The sequence below is a fragment of the Gracilinanus agilis genome, chromosome 3 (genome assembly GCF_016433145.1).
Source record: "Gracilinanus agilis isolate LMUSP501 chromosome 3, AgileGrace, whole genome shotgun sequence".
NCBI classification, from domain to species: Eukaryota; Metazoa; Chordata; class Mammalia; order Didelphimorphia; family Didelphidae; genus Gracilinanus; species Gracilinanus agilis.
In genome coordinates, this window is record NC_058132.1 from 171,894,968 (window position 1) to 171,909,830 (window position 14,863).

Genomic DNA, 14,863 nt, shown 5'->3' on the forward strand with positions numbered 1-14,863 from the left:
CATTTACTGAATTGATTGGAGAAAAAGTCCAGAGAACACACAATTATTCTAGAGTACTTATTCTTACATAAATCTAGAATGAACCTCCTGAGACAATTCCAATTCCTTATGCCACATGCCTCCTTAATCCTCCTTTATACCTCCCTTGCTTGTACAAAGATAATAGAATCCTAGTTTTAGAACTGGAAAAAGATTTTAGTGGCCCTTATTTTATAGGGGAGAGACTGAGGCCCAAACAAGTGAATTGGAAAGAAATTAATTGTTCGTGATTGAGTCATCCCAATATAATAAAAATGTTCGTACTACCCAAACCAATTTATAGATTTAGTCAATCAAATTACTAAAAAAGCACTTTATAGAACTAGATGAAAGGATAACAAAACTCAGTTGAACAAAAAGTTTATAATTTCAAGAGAAAAAATGAGGGGAAAATCTAGATAGATAAAGGGTATAGCTTTAGCATTCCCCAAACAATATTATAAATCTGTAGTCATCAAAACTACTTGATATTGGTTGAAAAACAGCAAAGTTTAGAACAGACTAAATAAGAAATTGAAGCAATAAGAAACAGTCACGGTTTGATAAACCCAAGGACTTGAATTACTAAGAGGAAAACTCTTCTTTTGAAAAGAATGGCCAAGAAAATTGGAAAACATTTTGACCAAAAGTATGTCTTCACTGACATCTTATTATCGGTGTCGTCAGACTCAAATAGAAACAGAGGCCACTAACCCATACATAAGGATCCTGTGGGCTACATATTGACTTAGAAAACCATGTATTAAATTACCTATATTCTACTGTAGTATGTATTTTCCAATTACATTTCAATCTTATTCCCAGCAAGGGAGTGTTGAAAGCTGTCTTCTAACACCATATACCAGAGTGTTATAATTGTTGTTGTCAGAAGACTTGGATTCAAATATCAGCTCTGCTACTTATCTGTGAGGCTTTAGACAAGAACTTTTGATAGCCTTTGAGGTCCTTCACAGCTCTAAAATCATGGAGCTATGAAACATCAATGCTCAAAACAAATATGCAGCCTAAATATAAAAGATCATTTCATAAAAACATTAAAAGATCAGGTAAAGGTATAATTCTTAACCAGATAAGGGACTGAGGAGATCATAATAGACAAAAATAAACATTTTCAATTAGTCAACTAAAATCAATGAAAATTAGGAGAGACTATAGAGCAGGAAAATATTTTCATCAAATATCAGATAAAATCTAATAGCCAAGAGATATAGAGAACTGGCACAAACTGCTTAAAATGTCATTTCTCAGTAAATAAGTTGATGAAAAATAGCAGTGATTTTAAAAATATTTACAAGCTATAAATGACCATATGAAAGCATGTTCCAAATCACTGAGACATAAAAAAAAAGTTAAAACAATTAATTTTAAAATTAAAACAATTCTTAGTTTTCACATCTCAACCTAAAACTTGGCAGATGACAAAATACAATAATATTCATTGTTGAGACTGTAAGAAGATCAATGCACTAAAAATTATAGGTGGAGCTGAACTGATCTAACCATTCAGATTATCAATTCGAAATAAGAGAAAAATAAATTGCCCTTTGACCTAGCAATCTCACTTCTGGACCTATACCTCCAAAAATATCAAAGAACAAAAGGTTCTATGTATGTCAAAATATTCACAGCATCACTCTTTGTGGTTGAAAAGAGCTGAAAATGATACGTGAGCTCATCAGTTGAGGAATGGCTAAGAAAAACAACAAAGCCTCTTGGTTTCCCTGACTTCTTTCAAGACTTAAATCAAATCTCATTTTTTGCAGGAGTCCTTTTTCAGTGCAGCCAGCTGTACATATTGCCTCTGTATATGCTCTTTAAAAAAAATTTGCCTTAGAATCAATAGAAAGTATTGATTCCAAAACAGAAGAATGGTAAGGGCTAGCAATTTGGTTTAAGCGACTTGTCCAGAATCACAAAGCTAGGACGTTTCTGAGGTCATATTTGAACCCAGGACCTCCCATCTCTAGGCCTGGCTCCCTATCCACTGAGCCACCTTGCTGCCCCATACTCTAAAACTTGTATGTACTTATTTAATTAGATCATGAGCTCCTTGAGAGCAAGATCTGGTTTTTGTCCCCCTTTGTATTCCCAACACTTAGCACAATGCCTGACAAGCTTTTTGACTGAATAAATTAAATCTTTTGGGTCTCGAATTATTGAAAAACCAATGAAGGTTCTAGAAAACATAATGAAACATACCTTCTTCACTCAGCAGAAACTAATAGAGCAGACTATTGTATATACTTTTTGTCACAAGTGACAGTTCAGTTTGGAGGAGGAGGTTGAAATGGCTGCACTGAAAAGACAAAGAATAAAGCATTTTTAAAAATGATTTCCTATAAAGGAGGACCAACTGAGCAACTGAAAGTTCAGTGAAAGGTCTGAAGAATAGTGAGACATACCTCCAACTTTTTAGCCATGGGATGAGGAATTATACATGGAATCATTGGATTGTGGTTTGTTTACTAAATTGTTTTTGTTACCTGGAATCTTCAATCTGGCAGAGAGTCATTTTTATAGAAATGACTATGATGTGAATACGAAAAGTATTAATACATGTTTTATTCTACTAGCTCTGTGGATCCTGGGCAAGTCATTTAACTGCTGCTGGCCCCAATTTCCTCAACTGTAAAATGGGAATGATAGTACCTACCTTGTTAAGAGTTATGAGGATTGGGGGCAGCTGGGTAGCTTAATGGATTGAGAGTCAGGCTTAGAGACGGGAGGTCCTAGGTTCAAAATCGGCCTCAGACACTTCCCAGTTGTGTGACCCTGGGCAAGTCACTTGACCCCTCATTGCCCACCCTTACCAGTCTTCCACCAAGGAGCCAATACACAGAAGTTAAGGGTTTAAAAAAAAGAGAATTTAAAATAAAAAAGTTATGAGGATCAAATGAAGCTATATTTAAAAATATATATATTTAGAACAGTGTCTGGCACATAGTGGATGCTATATGAATGCTTTTTCTCTTGCCCACTAATTACACAGAAAAGCTATTGAAGGGAGAAAATATAAAATGGATGCAAAAAAAAAAAAAAAGAACAGAACGCTATTTTTTAACCCTTACTTTCTATCTTAGTAATAACTCAATATAAGAGGAGTATGCAGATGGGGGTTAAATGACTTGCCCAGGGTCACAGTTGGAAAGACAATGTTTTTAAAATACACATAAAAAGTTCCATTGTCCTCCGCCCACACGGTCCAGGGGAATGTTTGCAGCCGGAGACTCCATCAACCCCACACAGGGTTCCAAGGCCAAAAGCCTGACAGGGCAAGGAAGTGTTCTCTCGTTCTTCCGTCCCACCCCTGCCTCACTTCCGGTGATGCGGGGGTGGGGGGGGGGAGGCCTGGAGGAACGCGGCTCCCTAATCTGTCTAATCTTCCTGAGGGGACCGATAGAGAACGGACCCTATATAGTAGGAAAACTAGGAAGAGCAGGAGGAAGTAGATGATGCTCCCACAAGTTTTTGGACGAAGATCTATGAAGGCCATTTTGAAAGGTTTCTTTGTTGCTGTGCCTGTAATAGTAACCTTCTAATATCAAGTAGCCTGTGTAGCAAGAATGGAAGGAGCTTCGATGCAGCTTTCTTTGAATCCTGGGAGGAGCAGGTCATCTGATATAGTACTTTGAACCACTGGAAAGTTGGGGATTGTGAAGTACCTCGTGGTGATATCGTGGGTATCTCCCCAAAACCCAGAGCAGAAGAGCATTAAGCAAGTGATTGCGCCCGAGGGAGACATTATCAAAACAACAATTGGGCACAAGAATAGGTATGGACACAGCTTTGATAGCAATGCTTTTGGGCCAGTTTCCTTTTAACTTCTCCATGCCCATGCCACTCATATGCTGTGGCCTCCAGAACACTGGCAACGTTTGGAGTCCATTCTCCCTCCAGAACATGCACCAGTTCAGATTGAAGAGAAGGGACCTCCTTGCATCGGCATGGCCACTTTAACTTGGGAAGACAATCTTTTTAAAAACGCAAGGTGGGGAAGAGAGAAACCTAAAAATCCAAGTATTTGGTTGAAGCTGCAAAAGGAGTATTCATCTAACCTATGGTTTCATATTGAAACAGAAAGAAACTACCAAAAAAAAACTACCAAAAAAATCTTTCAGATGAAATAATTATATGATATACAGTATTTTGTCTGAAGTACTTATACAATAGCATAAATGTTCTTATTGTGCAGTACCAAAAAAAAAAAAAATGGCAGGCCAATGTGACTGTTTCAATGGCCTCTCCATATGTCATGGTAGGGTTGAATTGTTGGTACATTTGTTTCTTAATCTGTCAATTGTTGATTTTTTTTAAAATCTGGGTTCTGGCTGCTGAAAGATCCTGAACTAGTGTTAAGCTTGATGAAAACATGTTTACCTAGTAAATAGTTCTTGCGTGATTCAGCTTGCATGTGAAGAAACTGCCACAGACACAATGTGATTTTAATTGTCAACATTGAGTAGTTAGAAAACAAATAGTGAACTTGCAAAAATGATGATTTATTCTTTAAAAAAGAAAATCCATGGTACTGTGTTATAAGGGAGAAATATATATATTTGGAAATAAATGTGATGCTAAGAAAGAAAATAAAGTACACAGAAAAAATAAGGCCATCTGAGGACAAACCAGATAGGGCAGTTTGTTATTAGTTTGCTACTAATCAATCAAAAATGATTTAATAAACCTATAGCACATGCCAAGCAGTCAACTAAAATTGATTAAGCACTTGCTATGTGCCAAACACTGCCCTAAGCACTGGGGATGCAAAGAAAGGCAAAAATAGTTTCTACCTGCAGGGAGCTGACCATCTAAAGGAAGACACAACAGGTGAATAAATGAAGGAGACACTCAGTAGGCAGAAGGAAATCTCAGAGGCTCCAGCAGCCAGGAGAACCCTGAAAAGATTCCTGCAGGAGGGGGCACTGGAACTTAATCTTGAAGGAAGCCAGGGAAACCAAGAGGCAGAGAAGAGACTCCAGATTATCCCAAAAGTAAGGAGAGCCCATTTAGAGGCAGAGAGACGGTGATGGAATATCATGTATGAAGAACAGCAAGGAGGCCAGGACAACTGGCATTTCCAAGACTGTAAAGGGTATTGAGTTGGATTTAATATACATTTCCGGGGGAGGGGGGTATACATTTCCGGGGGGACTGCATATAACAAGTTTTCTGTTTAATATAAAAGCCTCTTTTTTGTTCTTTTATACTGACATGTTCATGGTTCTGGATGATTGTTAAATTCATAATAAAAAAGAAAATTTTGGGGGCAGCTGGGTAGCTCAGTGGATTGAGAGCCAGGCCTAGAGATGGGAGGTCCTAGGTTCAAATCTAGCCTCAGCCACTTCCCAGCTGCATGACACTGGGCAAATCACTTGACCCTCATTGCCTACCCTTACCACTCTTCTGCCCAATACTGTGAATTGGCTCCAAGATGGAAGGTAAGGGTTTTAAAAAATATATATTAAAATGAATGAAAAATCCCTTCAGATGAATTCAGTACATAAATATTTATCAAGCTCTCACTATGTACCAGGCACTGTACTAAGCATTGAGGATAAAAAGAAAGGGAAAAGATAATCTCTGCTTTCAACACTCTCAGTCTGGGGAGTTGAATCAGGGAAAGCATGAACCACTCTGAGAATCATCTCCAACAAACCTTAAAATAACACTTCAAAACGAATACTGGAGCGAAAGAACCAACAAAGGGATGGAGTAAAGCAACTTCCTTGCAGAAAATTACTTGAAAGGTAGGCAGAGAAGATCAGGTTCACTGGGGTGTGCAGGGAGAGCAACCTATAGCAAGACTGTACCAGCACAAGCCAACAGCTAGCTCCCCTACCTCACATATACTGTTCCAGGTTCTGAACCTGGGCCCAAGTGAGACCCCGAGACCTGCCTAAGCCAATAGCAGTATAACACCACATATACCCCTTAAAGTTTTAAGCACCAGAACAAGCCTGCAGGAGGATCCAAGTCCCAGTGCAAGGTAGTTGACAGAACTCCTGGCTGGTGCAAGCCAAAGGAGAGGCAGAGATCCCCTCACCCAAGCCTGCAGTGAGGGCCTAAACAAGATAGTCTGTGCTAGGCTTGACCTGTCTAAGCCCAGAGCAGTCCAAAGTCCCTTCCCAAAACTGAGACTAGGCCCTAAGCACCAGCACAAGGTATCTCACAGAGCTCTGAGCTCAGAAAGCCATCAGTAGCCCCAGGGGAATATTGAATCAGCAGGCCATCACACTACCTTGAAAGAATTGAAACTTGCAGAAACCCAGAAATAAAGCTAAGGGTAGCAGCAAGGAAAAACTAAAGTTCAAGAGAGTACCTTCTCTACCTAGAGAACATAGCCCACCTTTAAGATAAAAGTAAAAGTCAAGAACAAACATTTAAAAAAAAAAAAACCTAACCATTGAAAATGTTATGGAGACAAAGAAAAACAAGGCACAGAATCAGAAAATTGTCCTACTGGATCTATACTCCAGTTCAGTTTTGTTTTTTAATGAAATCATTAGATTCTACTTGCCCAATTCTAATTTTTAAGAGATGATTTTCTTCTATGAGTTTTTAACTTCCTTTTCTATTTGGGCAAGTGGAAGCTAATGGCACCATGAGACATGAAAAAACAAATAAACTCAAAAGAATGAAAAAAATAGAAAACATGAAATAATTCATCAAAAAGAAAACAACTGACCTGGAATATAAATGCAGAAGAGATAATTTAAGAATTATTGAACTACATGGTTAAAAAAAAAAAGCCTACACATCAAATATCACAAGAAATTATCAAAGAAAATTGCCCTGATGTTCTTGAACAAGAGAGTAAAATAGAAATTGAAAGGATCCACAGGAATATTATAGCTAAATTCAAGAGCTCCCAGATCAAGGAAAAAATACTGCTTGCAGTCATAAAGAAACCAAATACCATGGCATTAAAATTAGAATTATACAAGATCTAGCAACTTCTACATTAGAGGACTGGCTTGGAATATGATATTGCAGAAGACAAAAGAACTGGGTTTACAATCCAGAATTGTGTACCCAGAAAAATTGAGTATATTCTTTCAGGGGTAAAATGGTCAAGTAATAAAATAGAAGATTTCCAAGCAGACCAGACCTAAACATAAAATTTGATATTCAAATTCAAGATTAAAGAGAAGCATAAAAAGGCAAATAATAAAGAGAAAATTTAAGGTATTCAATAAGGTCAAACTTTATATTCCTATGTGGAAATATGACATTTTTAATTCTTAAAATTTTTATTAGTAGTAGAGCTCTTATAAGGAGTATACATAGACAGAGAGTTTGGGGAGTAACGTAGGATGACATGACATGTAATAAAAACAACAATCAAGGGATGAAAAGAGGATTGCACTGGGAGAAAAGGGAAGGGAAAGGTAGAATGAGGTAAATTATCTCACCTAAAGAGGCATAAAAACTATTATAGTAGACGGAAAGATAAGGATGGTGACACACAATGCTTAAACCTTACTCTCATCATAATTGGGTCAAAGAGGGTAACAACCATACTCACAACCAAATTCAGAAAAATAGAAATAATAAATGCATCCTCTTCAAATCATAATGCAATAAAAATTTTCATCAATAAGGCTCCATGGAAAGACAAATAAAAAATTAATTGGAAATAATAATCTAATTCTTAAAAGGGGGTGGGTCAAAAAACAAATTATAGAAACAATCACTAATTTCATTAAGAATGACAACGAGCAAATAGCATATCAAAATTTATGGACTACAGCTAAAGCAGTACTTAGGGGAAAATGTATATCTCTCAATGCTTGCATTAATAACAGAGAAAAAGTGGGAAAATGAATTGGGCATGCAACTAAAAATCTAGAAAAAGAAAACAAATTAAAAATCTCCAATTAAAGACTAAATTGGAAATCCTAAAACTCAAAGAAATTAATTAATTTGAAAGTAGGAGAATCATTGAACTAATAAATAAGACTAGAAGTTGGTTTTATTAAGGAAAAAATAGAACCTTGGTTAATTTGATTTAAAAAGGAAAGAAGAAAATCAAATAACCAGTAAAAAAATGAAAGAATGAATTCACCGCCAGTGAAGAGGAAATTAAAACAAAGATTTGGAGCTATTTTGCCCAATTATATGCCAATAAATCTGATGATCTAAGTGAAATGGATGAATATTTTCAAAAATATAAAATGCCCAGATTAACAAAAAAGGAAAGAGAATACTTAAATAATACCATCTCAGAAAAAGAAATTGAACAAGCCATCAATGAACTCCCTAAGAAAAATTCCCCAGGAACAAATAAATTCACAAGTGAATTCTATCGAATATTTTTTTAATTTAATTTAATTTAATTTTTTAATTTTCATTTTGAATATTTTCCCATAGTTACATATTTCATGTTCTTTCCCTCTCCCCCAAGCCACCTAACCCCACTTAGCCAATGCACAATTCCACTGGGTTTTACATGTATCATTGTCTATCAAATATTTAAAGAACAATTCCAATATGTAAGGATGGGATTTGTGCAAGGGGGATGGGACAAAAGGAGCCAGAGAGAAGGCAGTTGCTGACAGTTGGTGACAGCTGAAACCAGAGAGAATTCTGGGAAATTCTCTGGAGGAGGAAGGGGAGAAGAGAGGGCTTTGGATGGAGGACTGTGAGGAGAGAGGAGGTGGACATCCCAGCTCAGATCCAGTCCTGAGGGCTTCCTGAGGATCTTCTTTGGAAATTGAAAACCTGATTCCCCAATAAAAGTCATTCCATTGCATCTCACCTATCAAGATTTCAACCGTCAAGTTAGCTAAGATTTTGGACTACATTTTGGGAGTGATCTCTTAGTCTCCTTCTCCCATTACCCAGCCTTACCGAGAGACCCCCTTTCAGTCAAACCCTACAATTATAGAAAAGGATAGAAACAGAAAAATAGAAATAGAAGGAGAAGGGGCGAGGGGAGAATCTTAGGAGTGGGAACCCAAAAGGTTCCCACCCGAAGTAACAGACCTCATAGAAATAGAGAAGAGGGCACCCCAAAATCCCTCTGCCCTTCACCCCTTTCCCCAATCCCTGAATTGCGATTAATAAAAGCCATTCATCAGTCAGATACCATTTGAGAGTGCCTGAGAGACAACAAGGGAGAGGGGAACCACAGCTTGGTCTGGCTGCCTCCATCTTGAAGTCAGACCCCCCCACCACCACTGTGAATTTAACTGACTGGGGGAAGGTTTGTGTGAACCCCATCTTTATTCAGGATCAGATTGGAGTACCACATACCTCCTCTTATAGGGAAGCCTCACCTTCAACTCCTGAGGGGCAGCATGACCATCCAGGCTACCCAGTTTCAGGGTTAAACCTCTTAAAAGTCTCCCACTGTATATTCGGCCCCAGGGGAGAGCTAGAAGAGAGACTCACCTTATAGACTTTCTCTCCCCTCTATCAAACATTGGTTAAGGGATCTCATTATTATTACAATTTCTATATAAACTATTTGGGAAAATAGGTAAAGAAGGAATCCTACCAGATTTTTTAATGACACAAATATTATACCTAAGCCAGGAATAGTAAAAACAGAAAAAATATATAGTCCAATTTTATTAATGAATATAGGTGTGAAAATTGTAAATAAAATACTAGCAAAGAGACTACAGCAATATATCACAAGGATCATCCACTCTGACCTGGTAGGATTTATACCAGGAATACAGGGCTGGTTTAATATTAGGAAAACTATTAGCATAATTGGCCATATCAATAACCAAACTAACAGAAATCATATAATTATCTCAATAGGTGCAGAAAAGGCCTTCAACAAAACGCAACACCCATTCCTATTAAAAACACTAGATGTGTGACCCTGGACAAGTCACTTGACCCCCCTTGCACACCCTTACCACTCTTCCACCTAGGAGCCAATACACAGAAGTTAAGGGTTTAAAAAAAAATTTAAAAATAAAATAAAAACACTAGAAACCATAGGTATAATTGGGCCATTCCTTAAAATGATAAGTAGTTATCTTCATAAAATCATCAACTAATATCATCTGCAATGGGGTAAGTTAGAGGCCTTCCCAATAAAATCAGGGTTGAAACAAGGATGACTATTATCACCATTATTATTTAATATTTTACTAGAAATGACAGCCTTAGCAATAACAGAAGAAAAAGAAATGGAAAGATTTAAAATAGGCAATGAGGAAACTAAACTACCACTCTTTGCAGATGATATAAAGGTATAATTAGAGAATCCTAGAGAATCAACTAAAAAACTAATTAAAATAATAAATAACTTTAGCAAAGTTACAGGATTCAAAATAAACCCACATAAATCAACAGCATTTCTACATACTACCATTAAAGTTCAGCCTCAAGAGATAGAAAGATAAATTCTATTTAAAATAATTCAAGACAATATAAAATAGCTGAGAATTTACTTACCAAAATAAACACAAGAATTATATGAACACAATTATAACACACTTTTCACACAAATAGTTAGATCTAAAACAACTGGAAAAATACCAGTTGTTCATGGGTAGGCTGAGCTAATATAATAAAAATGACAATTCTATAAAAATTAATTTAATTATTCAGTGCCATACCCATCAAACTACCAAAAATTATTTTATAGACTTAGAAAAATAAAAACAAAATTTATTTGGAAAAACAAAAAGTTAAGAATGTCAAAAGAACAATTTAAAAAATGTCAAGGAAAATGGGTCTAGCAGAACCAAATATCAGACATTAAGTAGTAATCATCAAAAATGATCTTACCCACCTAATATTTGATAAATCCAAAGACCCTAGTTTTGGGGAAAAGAATTCACTATTTGACAAAAACTGATGGGAAAACTAGAAAACAATATATCAGAAACTAGGTATATGCCAGTACCTCATACCCTATACCAAGATAAGGTCAAAATGGGTATATGATTTAAATATAAAGAATGACAACATAAGTAAGTTAGGGGAACATAGAATAGTTTACCTGGCAGATCTATGAAGAAGGGAAGAATTCATGACCAAACAAGAGCTATGTGGGCTTTAAAATTAACATACAATAACTAAGTATTATATTTTATAAATTTTATTAATAATAACTAAAATAAAAAAGCTAGCTAAAAAGGTGCTAACCCAGCCTGGTCGCCAGAGAAGAGAGCAAGTGGGAGGAGCTACACAATTTATAAACAATTATGTGAAGATGCAAATGGGGACAAAGGGAAAAACATAAATCTCCCTGCAGAGCAAGGAGGTAGGAGCCAGTCAGGACACAAAAAAAAAAAAAAAAAAAAAAAAAAAAAAAAATTCTTACAAGTTAGAACATTGATCTAGAGTGAATAAAATGAAATTTAACAGGAACATACATTTAGGTTCAAGAAATTGACTTCACAAGTATAAAATGAAGGAGAGGATTAGACAATAGTTTGAAAACAACCTCAAGATTTTCATGTACTCCCAGCTCAACAACTGGAGCTGTACTAAAAGCCTGAACAATGTCCAGGAAAAAGGAAATGATAGCTCTGTTGTACTCTGCCACTATTAGATCACATCTAGACTACTGTATTGTTCTGGACGTCACAGTTTAGGAAGGACAGTGATAAACTGGAGAGTGCCCAGAGGAAGGCAACCAGGATAGTAAAGGAATTCCAATCCATATCTATGCTGATCTCTTGAGGAAACTTTATCAATGTGAAAAATAATTGCTTTACTGATCTATGATCTAGCCATAGTTTGTTATCCCTAGTTTATTTCAAATCAGTATTACTATTTAGTGTAATTACATAAGGGATTGTTCAATAAACCAATATTCATATCTAATCAATCAAGTTTGATCTCATAGATATTGAGCTATATTATACTCACATCAGGTTAAAGAGATTCTTTCTTATAGCAGACTTTTTAAGGCATAAGAAGCATGTTTAAGACAGTATAACGTAAACTATTTAAAAAATAGATAATATACTATGAGCCATGACTGCATTTGCTTAACCACAAAAATTTCCTAGCTAGAGGACCTCCACCCATGTGATGAGGCAGGGGATCACCTGGACCTCTGCCCTCTAACATTTTCCCCTCATTGGAAGGATATGCATTCCATTGCCCATCTTATGACCCTTTAGTCAGCAACAGTGTACATCCTGCCCATCTTGTGAGCAGAGATTTTCCCCCTCTTGTGATCACTCATGGAAAGTCCCCAAGTTATTTTAGAAGCCCCATCACCCTTTGTCATTTCTCTTGATTGTCCAACACCAGGAGGAATTCTGCCTGCTGGATGATTGCCCAACTTCTCCCCATTGCTAGGACTTGGGTAGGACTTGCCCACTCATTTTTTAAAACCACCAATGTGACCATGAGAAAACCAATGAGAATTTGTATTCTGTGGTTCACCATCCGGACTGTCTTGGATCTAAAGGTTATAAAATTTGTATCGTGGAGCAGTACAATTGTGAGGAAAATCTGAGGTTCCATTCACTAAAAAGGGCCAGGTCCCTTTAATATTTATTGGCACAGAGCTCTGTCTCAGTTCTTTTATTGCAGATTGGACAAATTTCTGGCGTTACACACTGAAGGGAATAAAGGAGAGGTAACTGATCATAATATCTATCTCTAAGTTCTCAGGTAGCACCTCCTTTGGGGCCAGTGCAGCAACTCACTGTCAGGTTGGATCCCCAGAGGATGGCTGACAACTAAGCTCTCAAGGTTCTAGGAATATTCTCTGAGGGGCAGTATTCTAGTATAATCATTTAAGAGCATATTTGGGTTTTTTTTTAAAGGACGTTTACAAAAGCAATATATCAAAGACAGTTGGTACAAAACATTACCACCTGCTCCTGCAAATCAGGATGTACTCTAAATTTAATTCTGGCTCACTGAGCCTCAGATAACAACAGGAAGTCCAAATGGAGATATCCAGCAGGCAATTGGAAATGCAGGACTGGAGCTAAAGATTTAAAATGAAAATCATTCACACCAAAACCATAAGAATGGATGAGATCACTAAAGGACAGAACATAGAGAAAAAAGAGAGGCAAAAGCAGTACTTTGAAGGCTACCTAAAATTAGGGGAGCCAGAAGAAGAAAAATGAATAAAGAAGAATTGGATGGAATAAGAGAAATAAGTGTCACAGAAGTCAAGGGAAGAGAGAATATCAAGGAGGAAAGAGTAATCAATAGTGTCTAATATTGTGGAGGGGTCAAGGAGAATGAGAACTGGGAAAAGGTCATTGAATTTGGCAATTACAAATGATGATCCTGGACATAAGGATTTCAGAAGAATGGTGAATTTGGAAGCCATTTTGCAAGAGTTTGAAGAGTAAGTGGGTGGTAAGAAAATGAAGCAACAAAAGTAGACTCCCCTTTTAGAAGTTTGACAGGATACCATTAGAAGGTCTATATCCCAAAAAGATCAAAGAGATTCTACCCTGCCTCCCAGTTTAGTTAATTTATCAGTCAAAAGTATTTATTGAATGCCAAGTATCAGGCACTGGTTAGCTACTGGAAAAGATGCAAAAGAAGAGCTTAGAAAAGGGCAGAATGATATAGAGCTGGACTTAGAGGTTTAATATGTAGGTTTAATGTTCTACTCCGTAGCACTTCCTAACAGTATGATTTACACTAAGCAAGTCATTGATCCTCTCAGTTTCCTGATTTATAAAATGGAGATGATATTTTATTCCCTACCTCCCAGGATTCTTGGAAGGAAAGTTGTTTATAAATCTTCAAACACTATAAAAATGAGTTATAAATTCATTATCATATACTCAGTTCTGCTATCTCTGGCTTATGTGACTTTAGTAAGTCTGTTTACCTTTCTAAGCATCAGTTTCCTCATTTGTATAATGAAGGGGTTAGAGTAGATGACATATTAAATATGTAAAATGTTTTCTACATCTAACCTATAAATTGATATTACAAAATTAACACATATAAGATGATAGACACCAAATTATAATGTACTAGCCATGAATAGAATTAGGTTATAAAACTGAATGCTGGAAAACATCTTAGAAGTTCTCAATCCAATCTCCCATATTAGAGAAAACTCATCCTTACAGAGATTAAATAACTTGGCAAACATATAAAGTGGCAGTGAGGATTCAAATCCATATCCTCTAGCTACCAATCTGCTGTGGGAAGGTAAATTTCTTTAGTTTCAGTGACATCTATCAATCCATATTTAAAATCACATTGGTCATAAGCAGAGAAAATCAACTTTAGAAGCTAATATAATAAATCTATGGAGAAATCCTTAATAAACACCCACCAGTGATTATGCCATGCTACCTTCATTATATGGTGGGGAGAAGGGAAGGTAAGTAGATAGGAAGGTTGAAAGGAGAAAGGAAAGAGGAAGGTAGAAGAAGGGAAAGGAAGGTAGCTGCCTCCAGCCCCAGCAGGGGGAAATTGACCAGAGCCCTTCCGGGCTCAAATAAAAGATCAGAGAGCAACTTTAGGGTTTAGACTAGCTAGGTTTTATTTAAATTAGAAAGGGGAAGGTCTAGGAAAAACTAGGAGGTAGATAGAAAAGGAAAAAGGCTCTGAGAGAGGATATCAGGGTAGATAGTGTCAGCCAGCCTCCAGGCTTGAGAGAGCAGGGAAGGAAAAGGAGCCAAACTTTTTCTTTAATACTTTCTCCAACACCTCCTACAAAGGAAGTGGGAGGTGTCGGGGGAAGTTGTGGCAGGGAGCCGTGGGAGTTGTAGTCTTCCAGGGCTTACAGCAATTCCAAACTGCACAATCACCTACTCCTAAAGTTGACACCTTGTTTATGAACGGTGTGATCTGTATATACATCTAATTGGTGGTTCACAGCTGTGACTAACAAATTTATCTTCCTCACTTTGAG

At 36.8% G+C, this 14,863-nt stretch overlaps 1 protein-coding gene across 1 annotated transcript; it reads left to right on the top strand.

Annotated features, from left to right (window-relative positions):
- Positions 1–3,488: 3,488 nt before the first annotated feature.
- On the top strand, positions 3,489–6,097 carry IMMP2L (inner mitochondrial membrane peptidase subunit 2). Its single transcript, XM_044669001.1, is given in 4 exon segments — positions 3,489–3,663; positions 3,666–3,717; positions 3,719–4,027; positions 5,977–6,097. Coding segments are annotated over 4 exon segments (657 nt in total).
- The last annotated feature ends 8,766 nt before the right edge of the window (positions 6,098–14,863 follow it).